The sequence below is a fragment of the Trachypithecus francoisi genome, unplaced genomic scaffold, assembly GCF_009764315.1.
Source record: "Trachypithecus francoisi isolate TF-2019V2 unplaced genomic scaffold, Tfra_2.0 Lachesis_group15, whole genome shotgun sequence".
Taxonomy (NCBI): Eukaryota; Metazoa; Chordata; class Mammalia; order Primates; family Cercopithecidae; genus Trachypithecus; species Trachypithecus francoisi.
Window position 1 is genome coordinate 72,850,611 of NW_022681460.1, and position 27,361 is coordinate 72,877,971.

The 27,361-nt window shown below is 44.0% G+C and overlaps 1 protein-coding gene across 6 annotated transcripts in view; it reads right to left on the reverse strand.

The window, feature by feature from the left end:
- Nucleotides 1–22,873, reverse strand: part of PHACTR2 (phosphatase and actin regulator 2) — a 308,168-nt gene extending 285,295 nt beyond the window's left edge. The window contains exon 1 of one of the 6 annotated variants that reach the window (XM_033235201.1): nt 22,372–22,873. In XM_033235201.1, the coding sequence (XP_033091092.1) occupies nt 22,372–22,588 (217 nt within the window). In that variant the 5' untranslated portion in view covers nt 22,589–22,873. The remainder of the gene's footprint in view (nt 1–22,371) is intronic. The other 5 variants (XM_033235199.1, XM_033235205.1, XM_033235203.1 and 2 more) reach the window with 5 other exon arrangements.
- Nucleotides 22,874–27,361: the final 4,488 nt, after the last annotated feature.

Genomic DNA, 27,361 nt, shown 5'->3' on the forward strand with positions numbered 1-27,361 from the left:
GGATGAGGTGCTTTCTTATTGGGTACAGCCCAATCACATGGGTGGCAGAGGCCAAAGATGGGCTGAGGGGCTAAAAGCTACCATATCTGCTTCTGACTGCCAAGTGTCTAGAGAGACCCTTTCAATGGACTTGTAACAGATCTCCCCTCCTCCCAGAGAGTGGGGATGGGAGAGGCCTAAGCCATACCCATGCATTCCAGCTGGTCAATCAACAGGGAGGTGTTTAGGGGCCCTCGAGCTACCTAATCACCAGTACTGCTCCACTGTTTGCAGCAAGGTCCTGAAATCCTCCTCAGAGGTCTACAAATCTTAACGTACTTGTGCTCAAAGGCCAGTTGGGAAACAAAGAGCATGAGCTCAACTTTGTAAAAGGATCTCTATCTCCTAGCATTGGAAAAACACATGAATGTACCCTACCACTACAGAAGTCATTTGTACACGCTCCTTACCTTTCTCTAACCAAAATATTACTAAAGAAATTGACAAAGGAGACAGGAATAGGTGAAATAGTGAGCTTTCTGGTCTCCCCACCATTTAGCCTAAAAAATGAAAATGGACATGGAAACATTTAATTTCATCCTTATAACAGATCTGATACTCAATTTTTTAAAAACCTAGTAGTTTTACTACATATGAATTCAGAAATTTAATATTTATAATGCAAATAGGACATGTTTACATGGTAAAGGGAAGAGGTAGGTGAAAGGGAGATTTGAAGATTTTGAAGCAAAAAAGTAGACATCTTTTTTCTCCTATCATATTTTTATATGTAGATAGAGGGAGATTCTTTCTTAAAACATGACCACAATATTATTTCACACCTAAGAAGGAACATTAATTCTGTAATATCATCAAATATATCCAGGATAACTTTTTTTCTTACACTTTGAATAAGAATTCAAAGTCCATATATTTTGATTGTGCAGTGTTTCTTATAAATCTCTTTCCATCTATAGGTGCCGGATCCAGGGCAAAAATGAAGACATATGGGACCTTAGGTGACAAGGAAGAAGCTTACAGGCAGCATGTGGGATGGACCCAAGGAGAACGTCAAAGAGAAAGAGTTCAGTCTGGTGTCTCCTGAAGCAGGTGAGGTACACGTGGACATGAAGGATCCCATCCATCCTTCAAGGGTATCGCTGAGGCAGGAATGAGAAAACAAAACAAAGCAAAATGGGAAAAAAGCACAATTCTCATGGAAGATGGTTCCAGCTATTCCATAGAACCCTGGCCTAACTTTACTTTCAAGAACATGACCTGACTTTGCTTCCCACTGACAAGATGTCACCTTTTACAGTTCTATTGGGGTTCAGGCAAAAGAAACAGCACGCCTGTGTTTCAAAGGTGGCAGCATGCTGACGAAGGAGCGTAGAACTGGGGCCTCCAGCACTCATGACAAGACCTTACGGAGAAAGAAGTCACCCAAGGGCAAATGACTGGAATGTGGAAGAGTATGGAAGAGCTGGATCAAATCCACATGGTCCGGTCAGTTCTCCAAACATCAAGACCCTGTGCGGTGAGGGTGAGCCATCTCAGCAGAAAGGTATACCTCCCTGCCCATGCCACCTCCAACACTTCCAGACCTTCTCTTCCCTCCTTCCCCAATCCCACCCAAAGCTTCAGTTCCAGTAAATGTGGAGTACAACGAATGCAATTAGCTGGGGTGATGACAGCAGCCCTGAACTTGGACTCAGAAGACCTGGCGTTAAATTTCACCTCTGCACTTACTGGTTGTATGACCCAAGGCGATTTACCTCCCCCTCCACTTTCCCCATCTGTGAAATGGGGTAAATAAGGGTCCCACCTGATACAAAAGGTTATGAGGATGAAATATGGTTGAGAGATGAGACTCCTTTTAAACTTCTCTGCAATACTAATGATGATAATGATTAAAGTAACTTATTTGCAAAATAATGTGAATGACATTACCTGGCCTTTAACCCTTCAGGAAGTGTTTATTCTTTAAAGGGAAAAGTTTGTCAAACCAAATGAATCCTCTTGGTGAACTACATGGATAACATATTTTGGAGAGAGATGGTAGGCCAGCTCCTGTGACCTTCTCTAACTGAGTCTGGGGCTAGGGAGGGAGGCCCTTTCATTCTAGCCTCATTTTTGTTTCAAAGGGAAATGTGATCTCTCTGAGGGAGGAGGACAGACAGGCAGTATAACTTCTCACGTCTTTGTGCACCATTTTTATTAGTTCCTGGCCCACATTTTTAGAAAAGAATATTTACTCTTAAATGACACAATTTAAAAGCATGCTTTTCTAAATGGCAGCAATTGGACCCCATGGTGTGGCCAGTGTATTCAGTCTGAAAACTCTATGGTGACACATCACTGTGGTCCTGTGGTGATGGGTCCTGTGGCGATGTATGTCTTCCTTCTCTTCTAGTTAGCGCCCTGTGAGCTGGGAGATTCAAATCTGATAGCAGCTTGAAAGCTTCAAACCTAGAGTCCTCCAAGCTGGGAAGCTGAATTGCTGCTCTAGGGCTGCGTTTAGATTGATTTTCTGAATGCTGTCACTGCAGAGTAGCTAGTCAACTTTTCTCAAAATATTTTTCTCATCTTTTTTACTTTCCTCTCTCCAGTTTGACATACGGAGTTATAAATGTACTTTCTGGTTTTGTTTTATGCCTCGATTTTTATTTTTGATGATTCTATCAAGATGACTGCCTTCAATGTTTTCTCCATTTCGGAAAATGCACTACTTCCTGTATTCCTCACCTCCCTCCACCAGAGATTCACTCTCCTGGCCCACGCCTTGTGCCTGGCACACAGGAGCATTGGAGGCCCCACACCTAAAGTCCATACCTTAATGTCTTGAAATAAATAAATGAATTTAAGGAAGAAACTCTGAACTGGGGCTGAATTTTACAGTAGCTGGCATCACGAAATTCTAATCAAAGCTAGGGAATTTAGTAACGATCCCTGCCTAAAGTTCTAAAAGCATGTTCTTTTGTTAATTTGTTAACCATCATGAGTTTTCCCTGTCCCTTCTGCTACTGCCTTCAATGTAACACTACAAATAGATTAATTACTAAGAGTAAAAGATTTGGTCTCTTTTCTTTCTTTTTGTTCTTTTCTGTTTCTTTTTTAAAAAAACTAATTGTGAAATAGCAAATTTAAAAGGATCATTTTTTTTAAACAATAGTCTTCAAAAAAAAAAAAAAGCTAAATGTCATAGTGCCCTAAATTCTTTTGTGTTGGTGATTATATTGTATGTCAAGAAACCATCCTGAGGTGATAATTAGATTTTATCTGCAAATGGAGGTGGGAGGATGAGAGTAGGTGGTAGCGTCAACACTTCACCAAAACAATAAGACAATTCACACGATGAGGTAGGAAACACATTACTCAAACAGGGGGTTGGGGCTACTGTGTGATTAAGGGAATTTTGACACTATAATCATCTAGGGTGGGTGTATATTTTATTTGCCTCTCTATGGCTAGACATTTAGGAAGGCAAACTGGAGCAAGAAAAAAATAGACTGATAACCAAAATGTAAAATATCTCTGTGTTGATCATCATGGAAGTGAATAAAACAGGCCACAAAGACCCCTTTTTTCCCACAGAACTTTTCAACAGATGGTTATACTAGTTGTTTCAGAATTAATACCAAGGATTGAGGGTTGGAGGCATGTTATTTAGAAGCAGTGCTGGTGTGAAAGTGATAAGGTTTTTGGCTCCAAGTAACACCTCCCAATTTGTACAGCAACCACAAATGTGCTTCAGGCAAGGTGGCGTCCTACATTTTAACTTACCCCCAAGAAAATATCCTGAATTTCACAGGTGTTCTCAGTAATATGACCTGACTGAAAATAGCTTCTCTTCTGTATTTTTCCCCAGGTTAAAATTAAGCTCGGCAGGCTCGATGTAAATGTGCAGACAAAGCAAAGCAGGAAGCCTCCCACACTAAAAAGGGAAGATAAGAATCACAGAAGCAGGGATGGTTTTTATTGAAGGGCATTTCAAAGCAAATACAGACATCTACAGCTTATTTGTAAATCCTCCATATGTGTATGGAAACACACACCTTCACACATCAAAACTGGATTTGTTCCTGAGTAACAAAACGTCCTAAGAACAAAACGAAAGCAAACCAAATAGCAAAAAAATACTTCCATCGTATACCACAAAGGATTATTTATTAACCTCAACACACCAAGAGTTAAGAAAATAATGCAACAGGAACAAAGGGCAATGGATATGTACTGGGAAGACCACAGAGAAAGAAAATGCAAATGGCTAATAATATAAAATATTTCCTAGGTTCCATAGTAACCAGGGAAAGACAAAATTACACTTTTGACCTCTTAGACTGGCAGTGACAAAGGTTATTTGAGTGACCAAACTTTAGTCAGGCTCCTGGATCTTCTAGGCCCATCTGGGCACTTCCTCGTAAAATACAGTTTTAGCAAACGCCCTGCTAAATTGGTTTACCAAGAACTCTTACCCTCAATGGAGTTCCTTATCTGTTCACCTTTCCTCAGGTGAGGCCTGATCATCCTGGCCTATCTTCAGCAAGAGTGCCCTAACCCTGACGTTTCTTCTTAGTAAATTTCCATCCACTGTCACTCACTTATAATTTCTAACCAGGAGCAAGATACACAGCTCCTTGGCTTTAAATTATTTTCCCTGTTATATTCAGAGTTGAGCTCAATCCCTCTCCCCGACTACAAAATCTGATAGCAGTGGTCCCTATACCTATTGCGATGGTCCCAAATAAAACCTGCCTTACTGTGCTTTAACAAGTGTCATTGAATAATTTTTTAACTGCAAATTGTTGGAGGTAAAGACATTTTTAAATGTCTTCAATTAGTTTAGCTACTTCCATGTAATGTTAGAATCTCCATCAATTTGCTAGTTACTGTCCCTTCCTGAGAAGAAGCAGACACCAGAGCCCCACATACTTTGGATTCACTCCTAAGTTGATATTGATATGAATGAAATAGTTATCTCCCAAACTTTGCTTTCTACATTTGTATCAAAAAAACATGATGCCCCTGTGCCCAGCGCCCCCACCACTGGATCCCCAGCCTCACTCAGAGAAAGGGTCAATGTCATTGCGATGATCTAAAGGTACCAACCCAGGATTCTTTTCTGTTCCTTGGGGCCTTGTTCTCTCTGCCTGGAAGGATCACCCCTTAACTTCTCTCAGGCCTTTCTTCAAATGTCACCTTCTCAGTGGGGCCTGCCTTGGTTGCCATACTTAAGGTTGCAGTCTGCACACCTTCACCCCAGCACACCCTCTTCCCTTCCTCTGCTTTGTAATCACCATCTAATATTGTTTATTTAGTTTGTGTATTGTCTCTCTCTCCCAGCAAAGACTCTCTTCTTGAACAAACTCTAGTCAGCTCCCCTGAGCCCTCTTCTCAACTAGGCCTCAACCTCCGCCTATACAGGCTTAAATAAAACACGGATACAGTTTCTAACAGCTCAAGGCCGCATCTCTAGAATGACCTTAACTCCCCTTAAAGTGCCTTCCTGAGAAAACTCAAAACGTCAGAATAATTTACTGTTTGTTCATCTAACATCTGAAGATGGGGCTCCTGTCTCCAGCCTCTGTGGGAGGGTGGGGGAGCCTGACTTCCACAAGCACCAGTTAACAAACCCAGATGGGTTTACATGCACCAACTCCCCTCTTCCTGCTTAGTATGATATTTTTACTTCCGTGAATTTACTGAACCTCTGCTCACCTCCCTCTATACTCCTTCATTCTCTCTTTAAAATGCACAGTCACTTCTGTACAAATTGAAGTTGTTCAGTTTACACTGAACAGTTCTCTATGGCAATAGTCTATCACTGATTAAAATCTCTCCTTGCCACTTTAGTGTCCAGCTTTGTTTATCTTTGACATCCTCACTATAATGCAGTCTCCATGAGTTGGATTTTTGTTTTCTCACTGGCACATAATAGAGACTCAGTAAATACTTGCTGAACCTTGTTGATGGGTCAGCAGTGGTGCATGGGTTTTAGCCCCTCAGCCACACTCCTGGGCTGGGATAAGCATGTTTAAGCATCTGGATGAAACATCACTGCTCATTTCACTCCTTAAATACCTGGCAAGTGACAGGCGGTTGGACAATAGAGATCATGCCGGTTTTCCTAAAGGTTTCTTCAATTTGTTTTTTGGTTTGTTTGGTTGGTTGGTTAGTTTCTTGCTTTTTTTTTTTTTTTTTTTTGAGATGGAGTCTCGCTCAGTTGCCGAGGCTGGAGTGCAGTGGCACGATCTTGGCTCACCACAACCTCTGCAATTCTCTGGCCTCAGCCTCTTGAACACCTGGGACTACAGGTACCCACCACCGTGCCCAGCTCATTTTTGTATTTTTAGTAGAGATGGGATTTCACCATGTTGGCCAGGTTGGTCTCAAACTCCTGACCTCAAGTGATCCACCTGCCTCGGCCTCTCAAAGTGCTGGGATTATAGGTATGAGCTACCATATCCGGCCTTCAATTTGTTTTTAATTCTGGTAGAGCACCATCTACTACATGCTTAATATTATCCATAAACAGACATGTCTGAGCACAGAAGATCATGTTAATGAAAGATTATCTAAAGCTACTGGGTGAAGAGTACTTGCTTCACACGAACTTTTCTTATTGGTTGTTGTTATTTCCCCCACTTCCCTTTCCTTTATTTCCATTTGCAATTTTGCTCCTTAAACTTCAACTCCAGCTCCCTCAGTGATTCTCTGGGTTTTCATTCTTAGAACTTCGTCCAAAATGCTTTTGGCTGTGAATTCCAGTGACTTCCTTCAGATGCAATCTGAAGATGTCCTTTCAGTTTTTATTCTTTAGGTTCTCTTAGGTGATCTGGGGGCCATTAACCTCCCTCACCACACTCTTTCTTCCCTAGTCTTCTAATTTTTTTTCCAGCTGTGGCTTCTCACCATTTTCAGTTGACTACAAATACTCGCAAATATAATCAGTTGCTTTCCAACAAATGCTTTATAAGCAGCTACTATGGATGAGGCACCATTGAGATTACGAAAGTCTACTACTCAAAGTGAACTTGAAGAGAGGGAGACAGTCTATACTCACATGAAAAGTTGAAGTTTTCTGCATAGTGCTTGCCGAACAAATTGTTAAGCAAGCACTATGCAGTAAACTAACTTTTCATGTGAACAAAGCTATGTAGGAAAATTCCGGTGATACCCAAGGCAATAATAAATGGTCATATTATTAACCCAACCAGCAAGTCAAAGTTCTCCATTTAGAGTTTAGCCTCCCCCATTATTACATTTCTCTCTTCTACAGGGTATTTTCAATGGGTATTGTAATATCAACCACAGATAACAAAATTAACATATCTTCTTATTGCAGCCTCAACCCTATTTTCCAACATCTTCATCATTATCATTGCCACCACCGACACTCTGATACTAAGGTGTATCTCAGCATCTTTAGTCTCCCTAGAAGGAGGTCCCTATGTTTAACCCATGGAGGCAATAGTTCCCAAGGCCTCCCTTCCTTCCTGTTCCTATCATTATAGCCCTGGACTCGGTGTTGAGAAACCCAGCTCATCTGGTTCAGCCTTACCTTTTTCTAGTCTACAAAAGGCATAACAGACACTAAGAAATGAAGAATTAAAAATGCTTCACAACTGTAAAACTTTTGAAAAGTCCACAGTAATCCACACTTATCTAAGGTTTTACTTTCCACAGTGAAGTAGGGTATTTTGAGAGGGAGAGAACACATTCACTTACTTTTTACATTATAATTATTAGTTATTGTTGTCCTTACTGTGCCTAATTTTAAAATTAAACTCTATCATAGGTATGTATGAATAGGAAAAAAAAAACAGTGCATAGATAGGGTTCAGCAGGTGCTACCTGCAGGTTTCGGGCATCCATTAGGGGTCTTGGAATGAATCCCCCACAGATAACGGGGGACTGCTGTATATCCATCTTCTACGCTTGTCTTTTCATGTTTTGGGTAATGTCACCTTAAAGAATGGATTTGAGTTTTCAGTGAATAAAATGTTTTAGTCTTTGGGGTTATTTTGTTGTTGTCTTTTTGTTTGTTTGTTGGAGACAGGGTTTCACTTTGTCGCCCAGGCTGGAGTGCAGTGGTGTGATCATGGTTCATGTAGTCTCAACCTCTCAGGCTCAAGTGATCCTCCTGCCTCAGCTCCCCAAGAGTAGCTGGGACTACAGACACATGCCACCACACCCAGCTAATTTTTGTATTTTTTTTAGAGATGGGATTTCACTATGTTGCTCAGGCTAGTCTCGAACTCCTGGGCTCAAACGATCTGCCAGCATTGGCCTCCTAAAGTTGCTAAGATTACAGGCGTGAGCCACTGCACCTGCCCATAATCTCTGTTTTTTGTTGTTGTTGTTTGTTTGTTTGTTTTTGCTGCTGTTGTTTTGTTGTTGTTGTTGTTATTTTTTAAATCTATTCCCGCCTCTTAATTGTACAGTCCTCTAGACACTGGACACTAGAGGTTTTTCAGAGAAAGTCCCAGAAGCCAATTCACATAGACATTCTTGAAGCAAAATATTTTGTGTAGGTGAAAGTTCTAAAGCCATGCTCTCTCTAAATCCTTCAAAGCATGGATTAGTTTAGATACTTTATCAAAAAACTTCATGAAAAAGGATGACACCCTCCACCCATTATTTACTATACAGGTAATATATAGTAAGGTTTGCCAAACATGAAAGCAAGAGTAGAATTTTAAGTAGCATGGAAGTTTCCATGGATGGGATGTTGAGGTACATTAGTGCTATAAGGAATCAGTCCTTAAAATAGTTGACAAGCCTGTTAAAAGCTCTCCATACAGACTTGGTTCCCTTAAAGTGTGGTCTGAGGACCAGCAGCATCAGCAAAACTTAGAAGCCTGTTAGAAAGTGCACAAGTTCAATTCCCACTCTAAATCTACTGCATTTCAACAAGATCCCCAGGTGATTCATATGTTAGAATGTGTATGAGAAAGTCTACATTAGATATGAGAAATGCTACAGTACATCATACGACTCTGTCATCTAACTCCTGTGTGAACTCAGAGCGGGAGCTCTGGTCAGCAGGCCATTACATTTGATTTGACTAGTCCACTGATGCATTGAGACATCACTCCAACTCCTACCTAGCAAAAAATGGTAGCCTTGGCGCTTTCTGGTGTGGCTGACCGGGACTCTCGGTTTTCATCCTTTGTGGTGTGCCTTTGTGGCCTATTGTCTATTAACAGTGCAGCAAGGTGATCATGGCTGAAAACCACAGCCTAGGATTAAGAGCTTGCTTGTTGAGGATGGAGACTGGCTGAATCATACCGAGACACCCCACCCCCACTCCTAGGCACCACTTTAACACAGGTGAGGGCCTGCAAACATGAACATCAAGGGAAGCCTTAGAAGAAGAAGGCTCAATGAGCAATTGCAGAAGAAGGGAGGAGTGGCAGCCAGGCAGCTCAGGAAGGGGAGGTAGAACAGGGACATTTGCTTACAGATTTTAATGTACAAGACAGGTTTTTCGGCACCAGAAATTTCAAAACACCTTTCTCCTTCCAGAGCTGCTTAGCAGCTGCTGAGTACCGCCTCCCCCTCCCCAGCATGTTCCTGGGCTTAGGCAAACATTCTCATCTTGCCATTGCCTGTGGCCGATTTCTGAGAATGTGTCAGCTGCCTAAGGAGCAGTCACCCTCATAAAAAAAGAAAAAAAAAAAAAAAAAAAACAACAATAAATCCAGATCTGGATAATCACATGTGAACTCATGCAAACTCTAAACCCTTGTTGAGAAATGTTTGATCAGATTAGGCCAAAGGAATGCTATCCTGCACCCCCAGCAGGCCTCTGAATCCGGGGTCACCCTTGGGGATGTAATCCCCAGAAAGCAAGGGTTTGAACTGGTCTCACTACCATATTGTTCCATTTGGGAAGAGACCTAGGCTGATCTGCCATGTGAGGCTCACTATTAATCTTCCTGAAGGAATGAGGAGATCTGGTTAAATGACCACTGAGGGCTTCCTTGAATGGAAACCAAAGGGGCCCAGACAGCTCTGTGGAAATGTGCACCCTACAGACTGGCATGGTTGCTGGGGAGGAGATCAGGCACCATGTCAATCTGGGTCAGGGGGAGAGAATGCCTGTCTTCATGGCCAAGTCTTCTTGCCTGTACTCTTTATACTACTCAAGCCACAGGTGCCCCCACCTCACCCCAGCCAATGATTTCCATCACCCTTCCTATTCTTACCTTGTTGTTCCCTAGGAATGTGCTCCATTCTTGCTTGTTTCCCCACAACTCCAAAACACCTACGGTGCAATGAAACATCCACTTTGTTATTTTTAAAAAACGCTTTCTCATTTCACATAGTTTTCTTACTCTACTCTTTCCCTTCTTTCTTACCTAAAAGACATTAGGCTTTTCTCTATGACACATACGCTTCCCAGAAGCCCTGGAATTCTTTACCTCCCCAGGCCCCGGGTACAAGGAGGTAATGAATGCTTTTGTTGTGTTTTCCCAGTCCCCCACCTCTTATCAAGGAACTGTGCTCTCCACACCTGCAAGAATACATCCCAGTGGTCTCTGTCCCACAAAATGGATGTAGCTGGTGTCAGGAATGGCTACCTGGCCCAGGCTGGTGTGTGGAATTGGGATCCAAGGGCACCCCTCTCTGCTAGGTTTCACAGAAGACATGTAAATTGGGGAACTCTGAGGAGAATATGTGTTCACAGCATCAGAGAAATCTGGGAGGGAGGGAAAGACAGAAGGACGGATGGTTGGATGGATGGAAAGACAGATTAGTTAGGTAGTGTTACGGACTGAATGCCTGTGTCCCTTCAAAATCCAAACCTTAGAACCTTATCCCCTAACATGATGGTATTATGAGGTGGAGTCTTTGGGAGGTAATAAGGATTAGATGAGGTATTGAGGGTGGAACCTTCATGAATGAGATCAGTGCCGTTATAGGAGCTCCCAGAGAGTTTTCTTCCTCCCTCTGCCATGTGAGGACACAGCAAGAAGATGGCCATCTATGAACCAGGAAGCAGGCCCTAGCCAAGCACTGAATCTGCCGGTGTCTTGATCTTGAACTTCCAGCCTCCAGAACTGTGAGAAATAAATTTCTCTTATTTATAAGCCAAGCAGTCTATGACAGTTTGTTAGAGTAGGCCAAAATAAGCTAGACAGATGATATACACGATGATGATGATGATGATGATGATGATGAAGATAGATTAATAGATGATGGATGATGAATGGATAGATGGATAGATAGATAGATAGATAGATAGATAGATAGATAGATAAAACAGGCAAGAGAGAGTTAGATCAATCCCTGGGAACAAAAAGAGAGTGCCCTCCTTGACCACAACCAATGTTTCAATGTATCAGTTCCTGGCCAGAAGGTATCACGAAGCCACACTCTCCTTCCTGGTTAATGGCTGCTCTTGTTAACAGCCGAACAAACCTCTTTTCCTTCACTCAACGAAGGGAGTCTCTATTGTTAACTATGGAAATTTATTCATTTTGTTCAAACCCTTGCTATTACTTAGCAATCCACTCATTCATATCTGATTGAGTCCCTTCTACAAATGTCACAGTGGCTGTTTCAAAGCTTCTTTACTTTCTGGATCTCACAGTCACTATGTTAACAGTTCCAACTGACCTGCTTGGTTAGTACATATTATCTTGTGTGGTTATATATTTTGGAGGTATGCAGTGTTACTATAAAGTAACGTGAATGGCCGGGCGCGGTGGCTCAAGCCTCAAAAAAAAAAAAAAAAAAAAAAAGTGACGAGAATGACTTGGCTGTCCAAATGGTTGTTATTCCCACCAAAATAATCATGCTGGCAGATAATAAACGTATTCCTACAATTTGGCCACTGTTACTGCCACTTATGGAATGCTTTTTCAAATCTTCCTCAGTGACAGTACATCTATGTCACTCAAAGGTAGACATGATTTTTAGAAAGAGTTACAATTGAGCTGTAGTCAGGGCAAGAGGATAAAAACAGGGGTCACATATTTTAGTCACAAAACTTTTGTTGAACACTGTTTTGCCTAATAAGATTACAATGGGAATAAGTATATATACACTCTTCCAATATGACAACTCTAAAAGATAACACTAATTTGAAGACATAAATTCTATTACATTTACTAACCATAAGCCATATACTTTTTTTTTTTTTTTTAAGATGGGATCACACTTTGTTACCCAGGCTAGAGTGCAGTGCTGCAATCACAGCTCACTGCAGCATCGAACTCCCGGACTCAAGCAATCTTTCCACTTCAACCTCCTGAGTAGCAAGAACCACAGGTGAACACCAGTTCACCTGGCTAATTTATTTATTTATTTATTTTTTTGTAGAGATGGGGTCTCACTATGTTGCCCAGGCTGGTCTCAAGCTCCTGGACTCAAGCAATCCTTCTGCCTCCACCTCCCAAAGTGTTGGGATTACATGCGTGAGCCATTGCGCCCAGGCTAAATCACATTCTTTGTCACTATCACATCTTTCTATCTTGTGGTCCAAACCTCTGGAGCAGAAATCAAAGATTTATAATGCCCAGTAGTTTGGAGAAAAGGGGTTTAATACGTTTGTTCTTGATATTTAGGCTACTTGAAGATTATTTAATAGAAATTATACCTCCAAAGAAGATATGCCAAACATTCAGGTAGGTTAAAATATACATAAAACAAAAAAGATCATAAATCAACATTGATGACCTGACTAATGACCACCAATTATTATGTCACACACTTACAGTATGTAAGTTATTGACCCAAAATCAAAGCATTGTACCTCTGACATTCTTGCCCTAGCCACAGTCCAAAGTTCTAGAGAGAGATAACATGCTTTTTTATTTTAAGTCACAAGTTTCTTCCTGTTATGAGGGATAAGCCATAGCTACTCTTTCTCAAGACTTCACAGAGGTATCAAGAAACTGCAAAGTAAGGCATATAAATGTCAAATTTTAGCCAATAGGTCACAAAATAAGTTAGAGCTCAGAAGTCTTTCTAAGGCAAGCTGCTGCAACCTACTTCTCTGTGCAAATTTCAGCAAGTGTGATCAAAGATAATGAGTCACTCAGCACGGTATTTTAAAAACACTAAAGCTGCTTCAGTGTTTTTTCCTGAGTTTCACTGTAACTGAAACTACACTTGTACCTTGAGACAAGATATGGCTCTTGGGCATGAATTAAACACATGACTCCAAAACTGAGTTGTTTTAGATTAAAAGAATCTACCTAAGTGAGGATCACCGAAGTGTGCTAGCCTGAAAACACAGGCAGAACTCCATCACAAGTAAGTCAAATTTATTCTTTATGCTAGAAATGTGGTGTTGAATGCACCTTAAAGTAGACAGACAATTGACTGGGGCCTTAGAAGGACTTTTTGATAGAAAGTGATATTTAGTCTGATGATCTCTTTCATAATGCAGAGTAAAACATAATGCAGTTCTCCCTCTGTTGGTGAAGATAATCGTGAGTTGTTTCTATAGGGGGTGATAGATATGTACTAGGGTAGTGTAGGGTAAGAAAAGAGTAGGCGTTTTGAAGCCATGAAGATTTGAGTCTTGGTTCTATTCCTTCCCTGCTGCCTGAGGGACTTGGGTGGGTTACTTCACCCTTCTGAAACCAGGTTCTTACTTTAAAAATGGAGCTGATACACTGTTCTCTCACAGGGGTGCTATAAACATAGAGTGTGATGGTGTGGGGGAAATAATGCAGGATTGGGTTAGCACTGAGTGCACTTCCTTTTGCCTTCATTTGCCTACACTCTTGCATCCAATACCCAGCACCAGAATTCCCAGGAGGCTGCAGAGTCCCTGTGGCTGGGGTTCCATCACCACTAGCCTCAGGCTGAACTGACAGTTATGACTTCCTTTTCACTCTTCACTTCCATAGGTGTTGCCAAGTGAGGTTTACACACTACTCCCAAGGAAGTTCTAACGAGCTCATGGGTGACTGTATAAAAAACAAAAATAGGCCAGGAGCAGTGGCTCATGCCTGTAATCCCAGCACTTTGGGAGGCCTAGGTGGGCGGCTCACTTGAGGTCAGGAGTTGAGACCATCCTGGCCAGCATGTTGAAACCCCATCTCTACCAAAAAATACAACAATTAGCCAGGCATGATGGCACATGCCTGTAGACCCAGCTACTCAGGAGGCTGAGGTGGGAGAATTGCTTGAACCTGGAAGGCAGAGGTTGTAGTGAGCTGAGATGGCATCACTGCATTCCAGCCTGGATGACAGAGTGAGACCTGTCTCAAAGAATAAAAAACCAAAAATCTCTCATTATTTTTAGATTTTAAAACATTTGGAAATCCCCATTTTTACCCAATCTTCTATTTACACATTTTTAAAAAATCACTTTAGGCTAATTTTTTATTTACAGATACTTAACGTCAAAAGAACTATTTTTAAAGTAATTCATGCATTAATTCCACCAGTATCTACTGAGCACCTAGTATGTACCAGGCCCTGTAGTAGGTATTGAGAATGCAAACATAAATAAAATAGGCTTTCCATCTTCAATTATTTTATGGTGTGGGGAAGGAGACAAATCCATGCACCATTTGAATACAGCACAGTAAGTCTTATAATGGAAGCATGCAAAGGTGCCACCACTTACACAGTACTTCAAAGTTCAAAAGCACTTTTCACACATTTCAGCCTCACAATAATCCTATGAGCTATGTGTTACTGTTACTAATTATTTCCAGGTCAGATATAAGGAAACCTAGCATAGGGAGGTGACTTAAACCTAGCATAGGGAGGTGACAGGTGTCAATCTGTTCTGACTAAGATTACACAATAATAACCAGATTCTGTGTATGGGGGAGAAAGGTGTGATACCTTTTCTCACCCATCATAAGGGTCATGGCAACACTCCTACAACACAAGACAGGTTAACAAGAGGAAAGCCTAACAAACTTCTTGAATCAAAGTTTTATTTGATATGGTAGCCAGTCTTCCTTCCTTTCTTCCTTCCTTCCTTCCTTCCTTCCTTCCTTCCTTCCTTCCTTCCTTTCTTCCTTCCTCCCTCCCTCCCTCCCTCCCTTCTCCCTCTCTCCCTCCCTCCCTCCCTCCCTCCTGGAATGAAGGTCTTATGACCTACTCTCACACAAGGCAGGTCAAAGAATGTCTTTATGGCTAGCTCCTACACAAAAAGGCAGGGCAAGGTTAGAGTAACGTTCCTAGTTTCTACAACCCACCTCAGGGAAGAGGAATTATAGTCTCTGTGACCTGCCTTTTGGGAGAAAGGGGAACAGAAGATAGGAGGGCAAGAGAAGGGCAAGAGAAGGTCAGAGAGAGGTTTTACTTCTGAGGCCCTTCCAATGTCCTTCAGTTAGAAATACTCAGCCCATCAAAGCACCACACTTTGGGGTATTGTTTTCTGAGCCCTGACAGTCCCAACCTCGGTTGTCTGTGCTTTTTCTACCATTGTCTCTGTCTTTCAGTGTTCATGTCAGGATATACTCAGAATATATCCATATCAAACTTGCAAATGCCTTATAAACATCAACTAAATTGTGTGTCCCAGGAAAAAGGCAAACACAGCAACCTCCCATACTCAGTCTCCACCCAGCTGTCTACTCTCCCTTCTCTCCCAAAAGAACCATGCTCAGAGCCAAAAGCAACTGCTGAGTGTTTTCTGATTATGACAGGTTGTTTCAGGCCTTTGTATGTACTTTTTCCCATCCCCAAACACTCTTCCTCCCCAACCCAACTCCATCTTTCAATTCCTCCTTTTGCATAGAGATAGCCCAGGTTTCACCTCTTCCCAGAGGACTTTTCTCCCCAAAACCATTCCCTACAGCCAATCCTCCTAGGTTCTCCCCCAGGCCCAGGACAGGGTACTAATCATAGCTTATACTTTATTGCACTGCGGTCTTTGGCCTATTGGCCTGTCTTTCCCCCACTAAACTGTCAATTCCTGAGGGATATCTTTGCAACCTCTGTGTTAGCTCATTAGCCATTTGTTGTTTGAACGAAGAAATGAAAAATCAAGATATGCCCTTGCCTACAGCATCTTCAGCAGTAGGTAGGGGCCAGAATAAATCCATAGCTTTAATATCTGTCTCAGAGCTGCCATTGATGTACTTACGCAAACTACAGCTTAACTGGTTTAAGTAAATTAGCTGTTCATGCATCCTCTGAAAACAAGAACAGTCATCATCATCATCATGTTATTTACTGAGCATGATGCATGGCCTATACCTTAGATCACCAGAGACACTGCTGTATATGGCCTGCCACACCCTTTCTGAGTGTCCTCTCTGTTTTCAGTCTAACTCCAGAATCACAGAATCACATCTGCTCACCTTTGTATGCCCAGTGCCTGGAACAGTACCTGGCACATAGCAGTCATCAATAAAGACTAATTGAATGAATGGACGAATGGAAACTGGCCAGGCTCAGTCCCTTCTACATGGCCATGTTGGCACTGTGACTTCATGCTCCACAACTGGTTTGGGCTCCAATGGGTATCTATCTGATCAAAGGCAACCAATCCAGAGGCACCTCTGGGGCATATGATCTCTGTCTTGCTGTATAAAGGTGACTTCACACAATAGATCTAGAGAATTTGAACTATGAAATATAAAGAAATTTCCCCCAGGTGAACACAAGACAAGAGCTAAAAGGAAACAAAGGAAGATTGCTGTCAGGTAGGTAGGACCCCTGAAGTGCCATTTTAAGTAGATGGATGAGGAAGCACCTATGAAGGAGAGATAATCTGTTCTGATTAGAGAGTAAGAGAGCTGGTCAACAGAGAGACAAACAAAAGCTCAAGTCCACTGAGACCATGCCAGCCTAGGAAAGAGCTAGAGAAAGAGGAATTGGTTGCCTCAATTCCTGACAACTCTCCGGTGTGAGCCCCAGGTCAGGTGCAATCTGACCTAATAAGGGCCTCCTGACTTAACAGGTGAAGCCGATTTTTCAAATGTGCCAAGCTCTGGTACAGAACTGTAGTCAGCTGCCATGGTAACTTGGTGAGAATCAGATAGGAGGTGCCCCCTCTGGAATGAAGGCTGATTGGTGGTCAGTCTCCTGGGTAGGTGAGAAGCCCATGGCCTTTGTGCAAAGAAAAAGGTGCTCTCCCTGGGGGAGAAGGAAGGCACACATGTCCACACCAGGTGCACAGCTTGACCTGGGCAAAGCACAGGCTGGACCTGAGCCCACCAGCAAATCTGCTCCATCTAGTACCCTCTTGTACTGCCCAAGCTGGCCTGGGCAGGGTGGCCTTGCTGTTCACTGACCAGGGAGAGCCAGATAGTAAACTTAGAGCCAGATGGTCTTTGTTTGGAAAAAAAACCCACTCTGAGTTACATAAATGTAAAGTGAGCAGTTGTTCATTGTTCCTGGCCTAGGACACCTCCAGCTCAGCTCGTGGCTGGGGCTCAGAAGCTTCTTGGGACCCAGCCACCCTTTCTGGGCACAAAGCATCAAATTAAAGAGTTACAACCTTGGAAGTCAGTAGGAAATACAGTAGAAGCACCAGCAAGGGATGAGCAAGCACAAGCTTCCCCCAGCAGCACTGGTCTTGGACAGCAGCAACTCATGGCAGTGGCCAGGCAGCAGTGGGTATGAACTGATAGAACATCAAGGTATGCGAGATTTCTCACTTCCACTCAGCACTGAACACACCTGGAATTAAAGACTCGAGAAAAATATCCTGGGTTTGCTGTTACCCCTATGCCTATGTATACCAGGGAATAGGGATACTGAAGAGATGAATCAGAGTAATAAAAAGATGAGATTGTACTTGCACACTAAGCTAATGAAGTGGTCCATACACCTATACTGCTTTTTTTTGGAGGTGGCTTGAATGGATCTCTGATCTATGCAGCCCAATATGCAATGTGCAAGACTAAGCATCATCACATGAAAATGAAAACACCTTTCAGTCCTCCCTATAACCCACACAGGTCCAGAACAGCTCCTGGTACCCAGTAGGCCAACAGTCGGTACTTGCAGAATTCGTACGTGGCCTATGCCTTGGGCTGTGTGTCTTCAGGTTCTTTACTTACTAAACACTGTGCTTATCAGAACAGCACATCAGAAACCACTAAAGTTATCAAAGCTCCTTAAGACTGACCAGGGTTGGTCTAAAACTTAAGAGAATACCATTATAGCACTTTGGGAGGCCAAGACGGGCGGATCACGAGGTCAGGAGATCAAGACCATCCTGGCTAACACGGTGAAACCCCGTCTCTACTAAAAATACAAAAAATTAGCTGGACATGGTGGTGGGTGCCTGTAGTCCCAGCTACTTGGGAGGCCGAGGCAGGAGAATGTCGTGAACCTGGGAGGCGGAGCTTACAGTGAGCTGAGATCTCTCCACTGCACTCCAGCCTGGGAGACAGCGAGACTCTGTCTCAAAAAACAAAGATAAAAACTTAAGAGTATACCTGACCATATACACTATGAGAACCTTGTTTCAAGATTTTACTTTAAAAATTGGGTTAAACATCACTTTATTTACAAAGAAATACTGGATTTCAAAAATCCGAGGCTGGGAGCAGCAGCTTGTGCCTATAACACCAGCTACTCAGGAGGCTGAGGCAGCAGGATCCCTAGAGCCTCAGGGTTTGAGGCTGCAGTGCACAATGGTTGTGCTGGTGAACAGCCATTGTACTCCAGCTTGGACAACACAGCACGACTCCATCTCAAAAAAAGAAAAATAAATTCAGGACTTTTGTTGAATTCCAGAAGTGTGAGTTCAAAAACCATATGGCAAAATGAATCCACATTTTTATAAACTCAATAAAAGAGTTTATTCATTAATTCCACTGTTATTTCAATTCTATCTTTAAAAATTACTTATTTGAAGATATTTTATTTTCTTAACTTTTTTGTATAGACTTTGAAATATAAAACTGGCTTGGGTTTTTTTTTTTTTTTTTTCTGATAAAGCACATGCATTCTTATGTGAAAAATTCCTTAAGCCACAAGTTAAATAAAATCCCTTGAAGTCTGAGATGCTTTTCTTGACAAAAATCTAGTAATAATCTAGCATAGTCAGGGGAAGCTGATTCTCTTGGGGTACTCTTACAGTGTCTATCAACACAGTGCTAGCACAGAACAGGTCTTTACAAATGTATATTTAGTATTAGACTGACTATTTGCAGCAGTGGGCAAGATTTTAGAGTCTGAGTTCCAAGTTTTTATTATTCTTTCCTGGAAAGAAGGATGGAGGCGGAGCTGTGGGGGAGGCCGGGGTAATGGTTGCAGGTAGCAAGGATGGTCTGGCATTCTGAAGGGAGGCTGTTCTCTGATCACTCTTGGCAAGCACTCTTTCTTCCCCTTCTTTTCCGTTTCAGGCCACTGTCACTGCAAAAGGTGATTTCCTTTTCCCCTCAATATTCTTCTAAGGACTCACAGCAGGGAGTTAACCCATGATTAGAAATTATCCCTTATGAAGAACATTTGAGAACTAGCTGGAATCAAAAATAGGAGTGAGGAAGGCTGCTTGGGAGGCTGCAGTAGTAGAGGAGAGGATGTAGCAATAGGGATGTGAGAAGGTACTAAAACAAATTCTTTAAACTTACACTTGTATCACGGTATCACAAGACATACGGCAGCAAGCCAGGGTGACATATATGGCACAGGACAGCAGTTCTCAAACTTTGCTACTCATTAGCATCACCTAATGGCCAGGATGCACCTGATGCCAATTAAATCAGAATCCCTAGGTGTGCGACCCAGCCACAAGTTGTTTTGTTGTTAACTCCCCAAGCAATTCCTATGTGTAGCCAAGTTTGAAAAGCAGTGTGGGAGAGTAGCACTTCTCAAACTGTAAGGTGTCTAAGAACAACCTGGGGATCTTATTAACATGCAGATTCAGATTAAGCAGGTCCGGGATGGGGCCTGAGATTCTGAGATGAGGCCACAGATGCTGGTCCAGGAGCTGTTTTGGCAAAGCCACGTATGACCTTGCTCTAGGTGCTGCCACTGTGTGTGCCCAGAGCTTCTGGGGAAGGACTGTAAATTGGCTACTATAGTGTTAGGCCAAGGAACGTTTTTACAAGGTGTGTAACCTTCTTATTGTGCCTCTGAGATAATTCAGAGATGCCAGCACGGTCATCTTGCTGATTCTCAGATCCATCCTGCATGGCTTACAGAACCCGCAGAGGCTGTGGGGTATTCTGGAGAAATACTCTGTGTGTCAGTGAAGGACCTGCTCATTCTTTTTCTCTGTGACTCTAAGAGCAGGGAGCTCCTGATCACATTTAGTCTGCTCTTAAAGGGAGCCGAGGCTCAATTCTGAAAATGAAATCAGTCACATGAAAGATGTTCACTCTTCTACATGTGTGCCAGCATCCTGCGGCACAGGGGACAACTGAGCTGAAAGATTTCACTTCCTAGCATCCGTTAAGAGGACACAGAAAAGACAAAGAGTCCTTGGAAGTAAAATAATTTTATAAATTGGAGCCCATGGTTCACATGATGTACACTTTGCACACTTACATTTCAAATGTCTTCGTTGTCCTTTTTCAGCATACAGGCCATAATTTCCATCAATGAAAATGAAAAATGGTGATGCAAGCTATACTTTATCTACAATCACCAACTAGATGAATTCTCAGTGGTCTCTTTAGAGTCTCTGAACAGTTAATCTTTGTAAAAATCAATCAAAATAATCCATGACTCGAGTTCAGTTTGGCCAACACACCAAGAGCAGGTGGTTAAAAACATTCGGACTCGATGTTTTTCGCAATACAAATTCAGAGGAAGAATCTTTGCACAAATCCCATGATCAGCATCCCACTACCTCCAATCTAACAGTTCTGACTTCTTTCATCCAATGCCATCTACAAAGTCCCAACAGCAATGCTTTCGAGGTTTTTCAAGTACACATGTTGGGTGGCAAAAACAATATGACAAGAATAAGAAGACAGAAGGCTATGGTGAGAGAGTTAGCCGGCTGAAGAGGAGTTACAGGCATGGAAATGTGCTTTTTTGAACAGGAAGCTCAGCTTTAGGTGAGGTTGAGTTAGAGCCCAAAGAAGGCCTGATCCCAAAGCACAGAGCCTGAAAACCAGGGCAGTGGCAGAGGGTACTGTGCACATTCACGCCCTGGCGGGGGCTTTTGCTGCTGTGGGTAGTTTTGATGCTAGCTAGCTTCATTTCTAATTTCCCAGCTCCCATGCATCCTACATAGATTGCACATCAGACAACTGATGGAAACTTGACACATCTGGTGGACTTTTAAAAAACAGTCCTACACTTCTAAGGCTAATGCTTTGTTCAAAAGCAGTTTAAAATGATTATTTAGTCCACATAACCTCCCGATGTAGTAGTATCATACTATGATTCCCACTCTCAATACTGAGATAGGAGAGACGAGGTTACGTGATTTGCCTAACGTCACACAACACGGCCGGCAACATCGGTCTCAGCTGAGTTCCTGATTTTGTCGGTCCGGGTGCACGGGGCACAGGTCAGCCTCTGAGGACACACGGGCCGGTGCTACTGCAGAGGGGCTAGCTTGAGGCTTTTTTTTTTTTTTTTTTTTTTTGAAAGCGGAGTCTCACTTTTTCATTCAGGCTGGAGTGCAGTGGTGCAACCTCCGCCTCCCATCAAGCGATGGGATTCAAGCGATTCTCCTGCCTCAGCCTCCCGAGCAGCTAGGGCTACAGGCATGCGCCGCCACGACAGCTAATTTTTTGTATTTTTAGTAGGGACGAAGTTTCACCATGTTGGCCAGGCTGGTCTCGAACTTCTGACCTCAAGTGATCCGCATGCCTTCGGCCTCCCAAAGCGCTGGAATTACAAGCGTGAGCCACCGCGCCTGGCCGAGGCTTTTTCAAAACATGTTAAAGGATGAGAGGCACAAATAGCCCGCCAAACTCTCCCCTGCTCTCCCCATCAACTGCATGGGTTTTGCAAGGAGGAAAAACTCATATACCGGGTCCTCTTACCAGCAACCCCTAAAAGGCGTCTTTATTTCAGAACTATGAGCAGTTAGTTGGGAAGTCTCCCAAGACCTGCCCTGGCCCCAGCCCACAAAGTGAGGGAACCGCACCCTTCCGAGGGACCAAAGTCGCGCCGAAGACCGAGAAGGTTCTTCTTTCTGATGGAAAAGCCTCGGAAGCCAAGCTGCGGTGCTGCCTGGCGACGTGCAGCCGAGAGGGAGCGCTCCCTACCCCAACCCAGGCTGCACACTCGCCCGCAAGGCATGCGCCCACCCGGGCGCACCAAGCCGTCGGCTACTTTTAGCATCTTCCGCCTAGGGTCGCCGAGCCCTGTCGGCCGAGGAGGCGGCGGTGTAGGGAGTTCAGCCTCCGCCCTCCCCTTTCCCCCACCCCCACCCCGCCGCCAGCCTGACGGGCCAGTGCCTGCGGGCGCCCTGAGTTGGCCGTGTCACCCTCGTGGCCACCTGCCCGCGGCCGGCCCTCGGCGGCCAGTGCCCCGAGCCGCCCTTACCTGAGCCGGAGATGTGGACCCGGAGTGGGCGGCCCCTGCTTGAGGACGACGAGAGGTCGCTCTGCGATCGGCCGCGGGGGCTTGGGTCCCCGGGCAGCCACTGCAGGGCAGGCGCCGGCGGCGGGGCGGGCGCCTCGGACTCGGGGACTGGCACCGCCACCGCCTGTCCGGCCGGATTGACCGGGAGCCCCGCGGGGCGCCAACCCGCCTCGGCCATCGGCTCCCCGCGGCGGGGCGGAAGCACCGGGTGCGGCCGGCGCCGAGGGCTGCGCTGCCCGCTGCTGCCCTGCTCTGCCCCGCGCACCGCGACCCGGAGGCAGAGAAGGGCGGGGAGGTGGACGCCGGGCGCCGAGGAGCCGAGGAGCCGGTGCGGAGGGCGGGAGGAGGAAGAGGACAGAAAAGTTTGCACAGGAAGGAGCCGCCTACAGCCGGCTCTCGCTCCAGCGGGCGAAAGCTGCAGGGCTCAGAGCTGGGCCGCCCTCGGTGCCCGCGAACCTGCCCTGCTGCTCCTCCCCCAAGCCCCGGGCACTGGCCCCTGGCAGGATGGCAGCAGGGGGTCCCCTCCGCGGAGCGCTGTTCATCCAGCAATCCGGCCGCAGAAAAGTCGAGTTTGGGCTTCAGGAGCTGGGATGCAAGGTCAGAGCTAAAGATATCATTTCCATTATGGTGGGTGGGGGTGCCATGTACACATGCGTGAGCCGCCCTGTGATGGAGCAAGAGTGATCATACCCAGTTAACAGATAGGAAACTCCGACGAGAAAATGCATTGCACTTGCCAGGTGGGTTAGGGGCAGATTCTGGAGTCCCTTGGAAGTGAAGCCTAATGCCTTTCCCCACTCGCACCCATACCCTTTGCCCTCAAAGCCCATCTCTACCTCTCACGGTTGCCCACATCCCTGGGTATCTGTCTGCTGGGTGTAGGGAGCAAAAAATAGCTTCCCTTCTAGGTTCTTTGGCTGGTCTATGAATTAAATTGCCATAAGGCAGATTAACAGGACAAAGAAAACCCATTTTAATTACCAACGTTCACATGGGAGTTTCACAAAATATGAGGCTCAAAGGGTCAGATGATTGAAGCTTGTATAGCATCCTGAGTTACAGAAAAGAACAGGATCTTGGAATTTGGGGGGCAGGCAGGTGACACAAATTATGGGAGAGTGGGGGGAGGAAGTGGATAAAGAATAAAGGTTGTCTCTTGTGCAAATTTTAGAAAGCTAATCAGGTAATAAGGAGTTGTTTTCTAGCAGAAACATAGGCAATAATCTGTCTGGGCCTGCTGTGATCCCAGATTTTCCCATTCCTGAGAGATGAACTCCTATTGGAGGATCTGTCTTTTTTTGCGGGGGTGGGGGTGGGGAGGACGGAGTTTCACTCTTTTGGCCCAGACTGGAGTGCAATGGCTGGATCTTAGCTCGCTGCAACCTCTGCCTCGTGAGTTCAAGTGATTCTCCTGCCTCAGCCTCTCGAGTAGCTGGGATTACAGATGCCCACCACCACACCCAGATAATTTTTGTGTTTTTTCTTGTTGCTGTTGTTGTTTTTGTTTTTAGTGGAGACAGGGTTTCACAGCGTTGGCCAGGCTGGTCTTGAACCCCTGACCTCAGGGTGATCCACCTGCCTTGGCCTCCCAAAGTGCTGGGATTACAGGCTGAAAGATCTGTCTTTAGGCAGATGAAAGGAAGTTCAGAGAAAGCTCCTTCTTGCAATTGCTCTTCCCCAAGCACCCTCAGTTTGAAGTAACAAGTCTGCCAAAGCAGCATATTTGGGGGCAGCATTTTCTGAACTCCTTCATAAGTAAATACTCAAAGGTCATGTATAAAAAGCTGGTCTTCTGAGAACTAAATAAATATCACAGATTTGATGTCTGAGTCAATGCTTTCTAACGGAAGGGCAGCTGCATTGATTAGAAATATCTTAGCTAATGCCACACCTTGTAGGATTTTGCAAAATGAGCAGTGGAGATTATGCTGATTCAGCTGGTGATTTCAAAACCTAAGCTTTATCAGTTTCACAATTAGGCCCCTAAGTTGTGTCTTGCCCAGAATTAAAAGATTGTAAGTCAGGCTCGGGAGTCATCAGTCCTCTGAAAGTTCATGACAAAGGAGGAATGTCCCTTGGTTCACCCACAGACCGTAGATAGCCAGTGGGAAGAGATGGAGACATGGGGGGAAAGAAGGGACAGCGCTAGCAGTTATACCTGTTAACACACAAACCCCGATTCTAGGTGCTATGTCAGGCATTTTGCACATACTATATCATTTAATAAGAGAACAAACCTAATCAAGAAGGTAAGAGAAAAGAGGAACAAAAACCACGAGTATATGCTGCAGAAGCACACTGATACGCACAAAGGCCTTAGTAGCAACTAGGTCATGATACACACACACACACACACACACACACACACACACAGAGCTCACCCTTGATCACTTAAAAGGGCTTTCACCTAGAATTCTCACAGGAACTCTGTAGGGAAGATATGATTATTCCATCTTTGCTGCAACAACTGTCCAAATACAGGCCAGACTCGGTGGCTCACACCTGTAATCTCAGTATTTTGAGAGGCTGAGGTGGGAGGATCCTTTGAGGCAAAGAGTTCATGTCCAGCCTGGGCAGTATAGCAAGTCCCCATCACTGCAGAAATTAAAAATAAAAAAAATGTAGTTCAACTGCTGAGGCAAGCCTCTAGTCCTAGCTACTCGGGAGGCTGAGGAAGGAGGATCGCCTGAACCCAGGAGTTCAAGGTTACAGGGAGCTATGGTCATGCCACGGCACACCAGCCTGGGCAACAGTGCAAGAGCCCGTCTCAAAATAAAATAAAATAACGAAATTAATAAATCAAATCTGTCCAAATACAGGTCCCTTTTTACAAAGTCAGCCAATGTTGCCTGGTCTTGCTCTAAATATTTTCTACTAACAGTCTGTTTAAATTTATACTACTCCAAATGTTGCCTTACTTTCTTGATAGCTTGTGTAGTTTATGATAGGAAAACGATATCTCTGGCTTCAGAGAATTAACTATGCATTAGTTTAGACAATAGGTCATCGAAGAGATTGAGAGTGCACTGAGATAGATTTTAATGTTACCCTGAATAAGCAGCATTAGATTACAATGGCACTTCTCAGCACCATTTGCTATCTAGTGTATTGTATTACCTGATGATGCTGTCTGTATTCCCTCAGTGAACTTCCTCAGCAGGAAGCTCCCCCTTCACAAGCTGCCTTCTCTGTGGGGCACACATTCCAGTTGCCTATGCATGAGTCTCACTCCAATTGTCTCTCCCCATTGCTTACAACATAAATGTTCACATATTCTTCCAGACCGCATGCTTTTTCCTTCTCTGGTTAATCTTCTGTGTCCTTTCTTGTGAAGATACATAAATGAGGAATTAAATGCTTTCAAATACAAGAAGTCTTCTCTGACTCATTTTTCAGTTATTTAGCAATTCATCATTTCAACTTTTATTAGATAATTACATATTTGAGTGCCTTTTTGGACCACGCACTGTCCTAGGCTCACCATATCGTCAAGGAACCTCTCAGCCCTGTATTCCTCCATTCATTTTCCCATGACAGTCAATCTTCTAGAGAGAGTAGCATACACTCTAGAGGCTATTCCCAAATTCTTACAGTCCCCCTTCCCTATTCATTCTTCTACCATCTGCATTATGACTACTGCTCACCCTACTGCATGGAACTGCTTTGGCAAAGATCACGTCTGAGCAGCTCATTGTCAAATGTACTGGGAACCTCTCAGGTCTTACTTAATCTGATGTCCTCTGTCACTTTTAACACTCTTGAACACTCACTCCTTTTGTGAGCTCTGCTTCCCTGATTTCTAGGGCACTCATCTCCCCAGGTGTTCCTTCAGCCCCTCTGCTTCCTTGTTACCCTCTTGTCAGGGTCTCTTTTTTCCATCTGCCCTTAGGTACTGTTCCCCAGATGTCCAGCATCAGCCCTGTTCTCTTCCCGCTTGACATATTTCTCCTGGGAGGTCCCAGCTTCAGCTTTGACTTACACACAAATGACTCTCTCCATCCCAGACCTCTCTCCTGAGCTTCAGATCTCAGCATCTAGTTGCTTCCTGGGCTTCCCTTCTTGATGTTTTATTGGCATTTGGCAGTCGACACTCCCTGAGCTGAACTCCTCCTCCTCCATAAACATGCTCTGTTTATTCTCTTAAATAAGTAAATATCTTAATACCTTAAATAAATATCCTCAGAATCGGTTTCCTCCCTGCTATTCCATTGCCACCTCTTCAGTTTGAGCTTCCATCTTCTGTTTTCTCCTAAAGGGACTCTCTGTTTCTGTACTCACTTTCTTCTACTCTTTCCCCATCCCATTTCAGGAATGATCTTTCCAAAGCACTCACAAGACTTCGCTGCCCCTCCATTTTAATTCCCTCAAAACAAGTGTCTATGAATATACACAGAATAAAGTGTATATTCCTCAGCATGGCATTTCAGGGTTCTATACCTTACCCTAAACTCTTTCCTTGCTGCTATTACACATACTGTGGCAGCTCAGGACACACCACCTCAAAATATGACTGTAGGAGGCCGAAATATGCCACTCTGGGATATACTTCTTTGGCATTTTGAGCAGGTTATTCTGAGAAACTTCAGACACAGGAGTAGCTCTGAAAAGCTGTCCTTTGGTAAAAGAAATTTACTTCCGTAAAGGAAAACAATTTTTATAGGACTCTCATCAACCAGGGAAGATCTTATCATAGAAGATGAGAATGAAGGTTGATACTTTGCCCAGACGGACTTCATTACAGGCTGTTACAGATTCTTCTGATAGGCTACTCTGAAACAACTTTTATTACCTGAGAGAATTTTTATCCACATAATGAGACAACCTTTGTCTGCCACACGTTTCCTCCCCTCACCCTCCCATGATGTGTGTCACCACCACTCCCAGAAGCACCAAGCCCCTCTTGCTTTCTGTAGCTCGGGGATACTAAATGAGCTTCAATCATCTGGCTCTT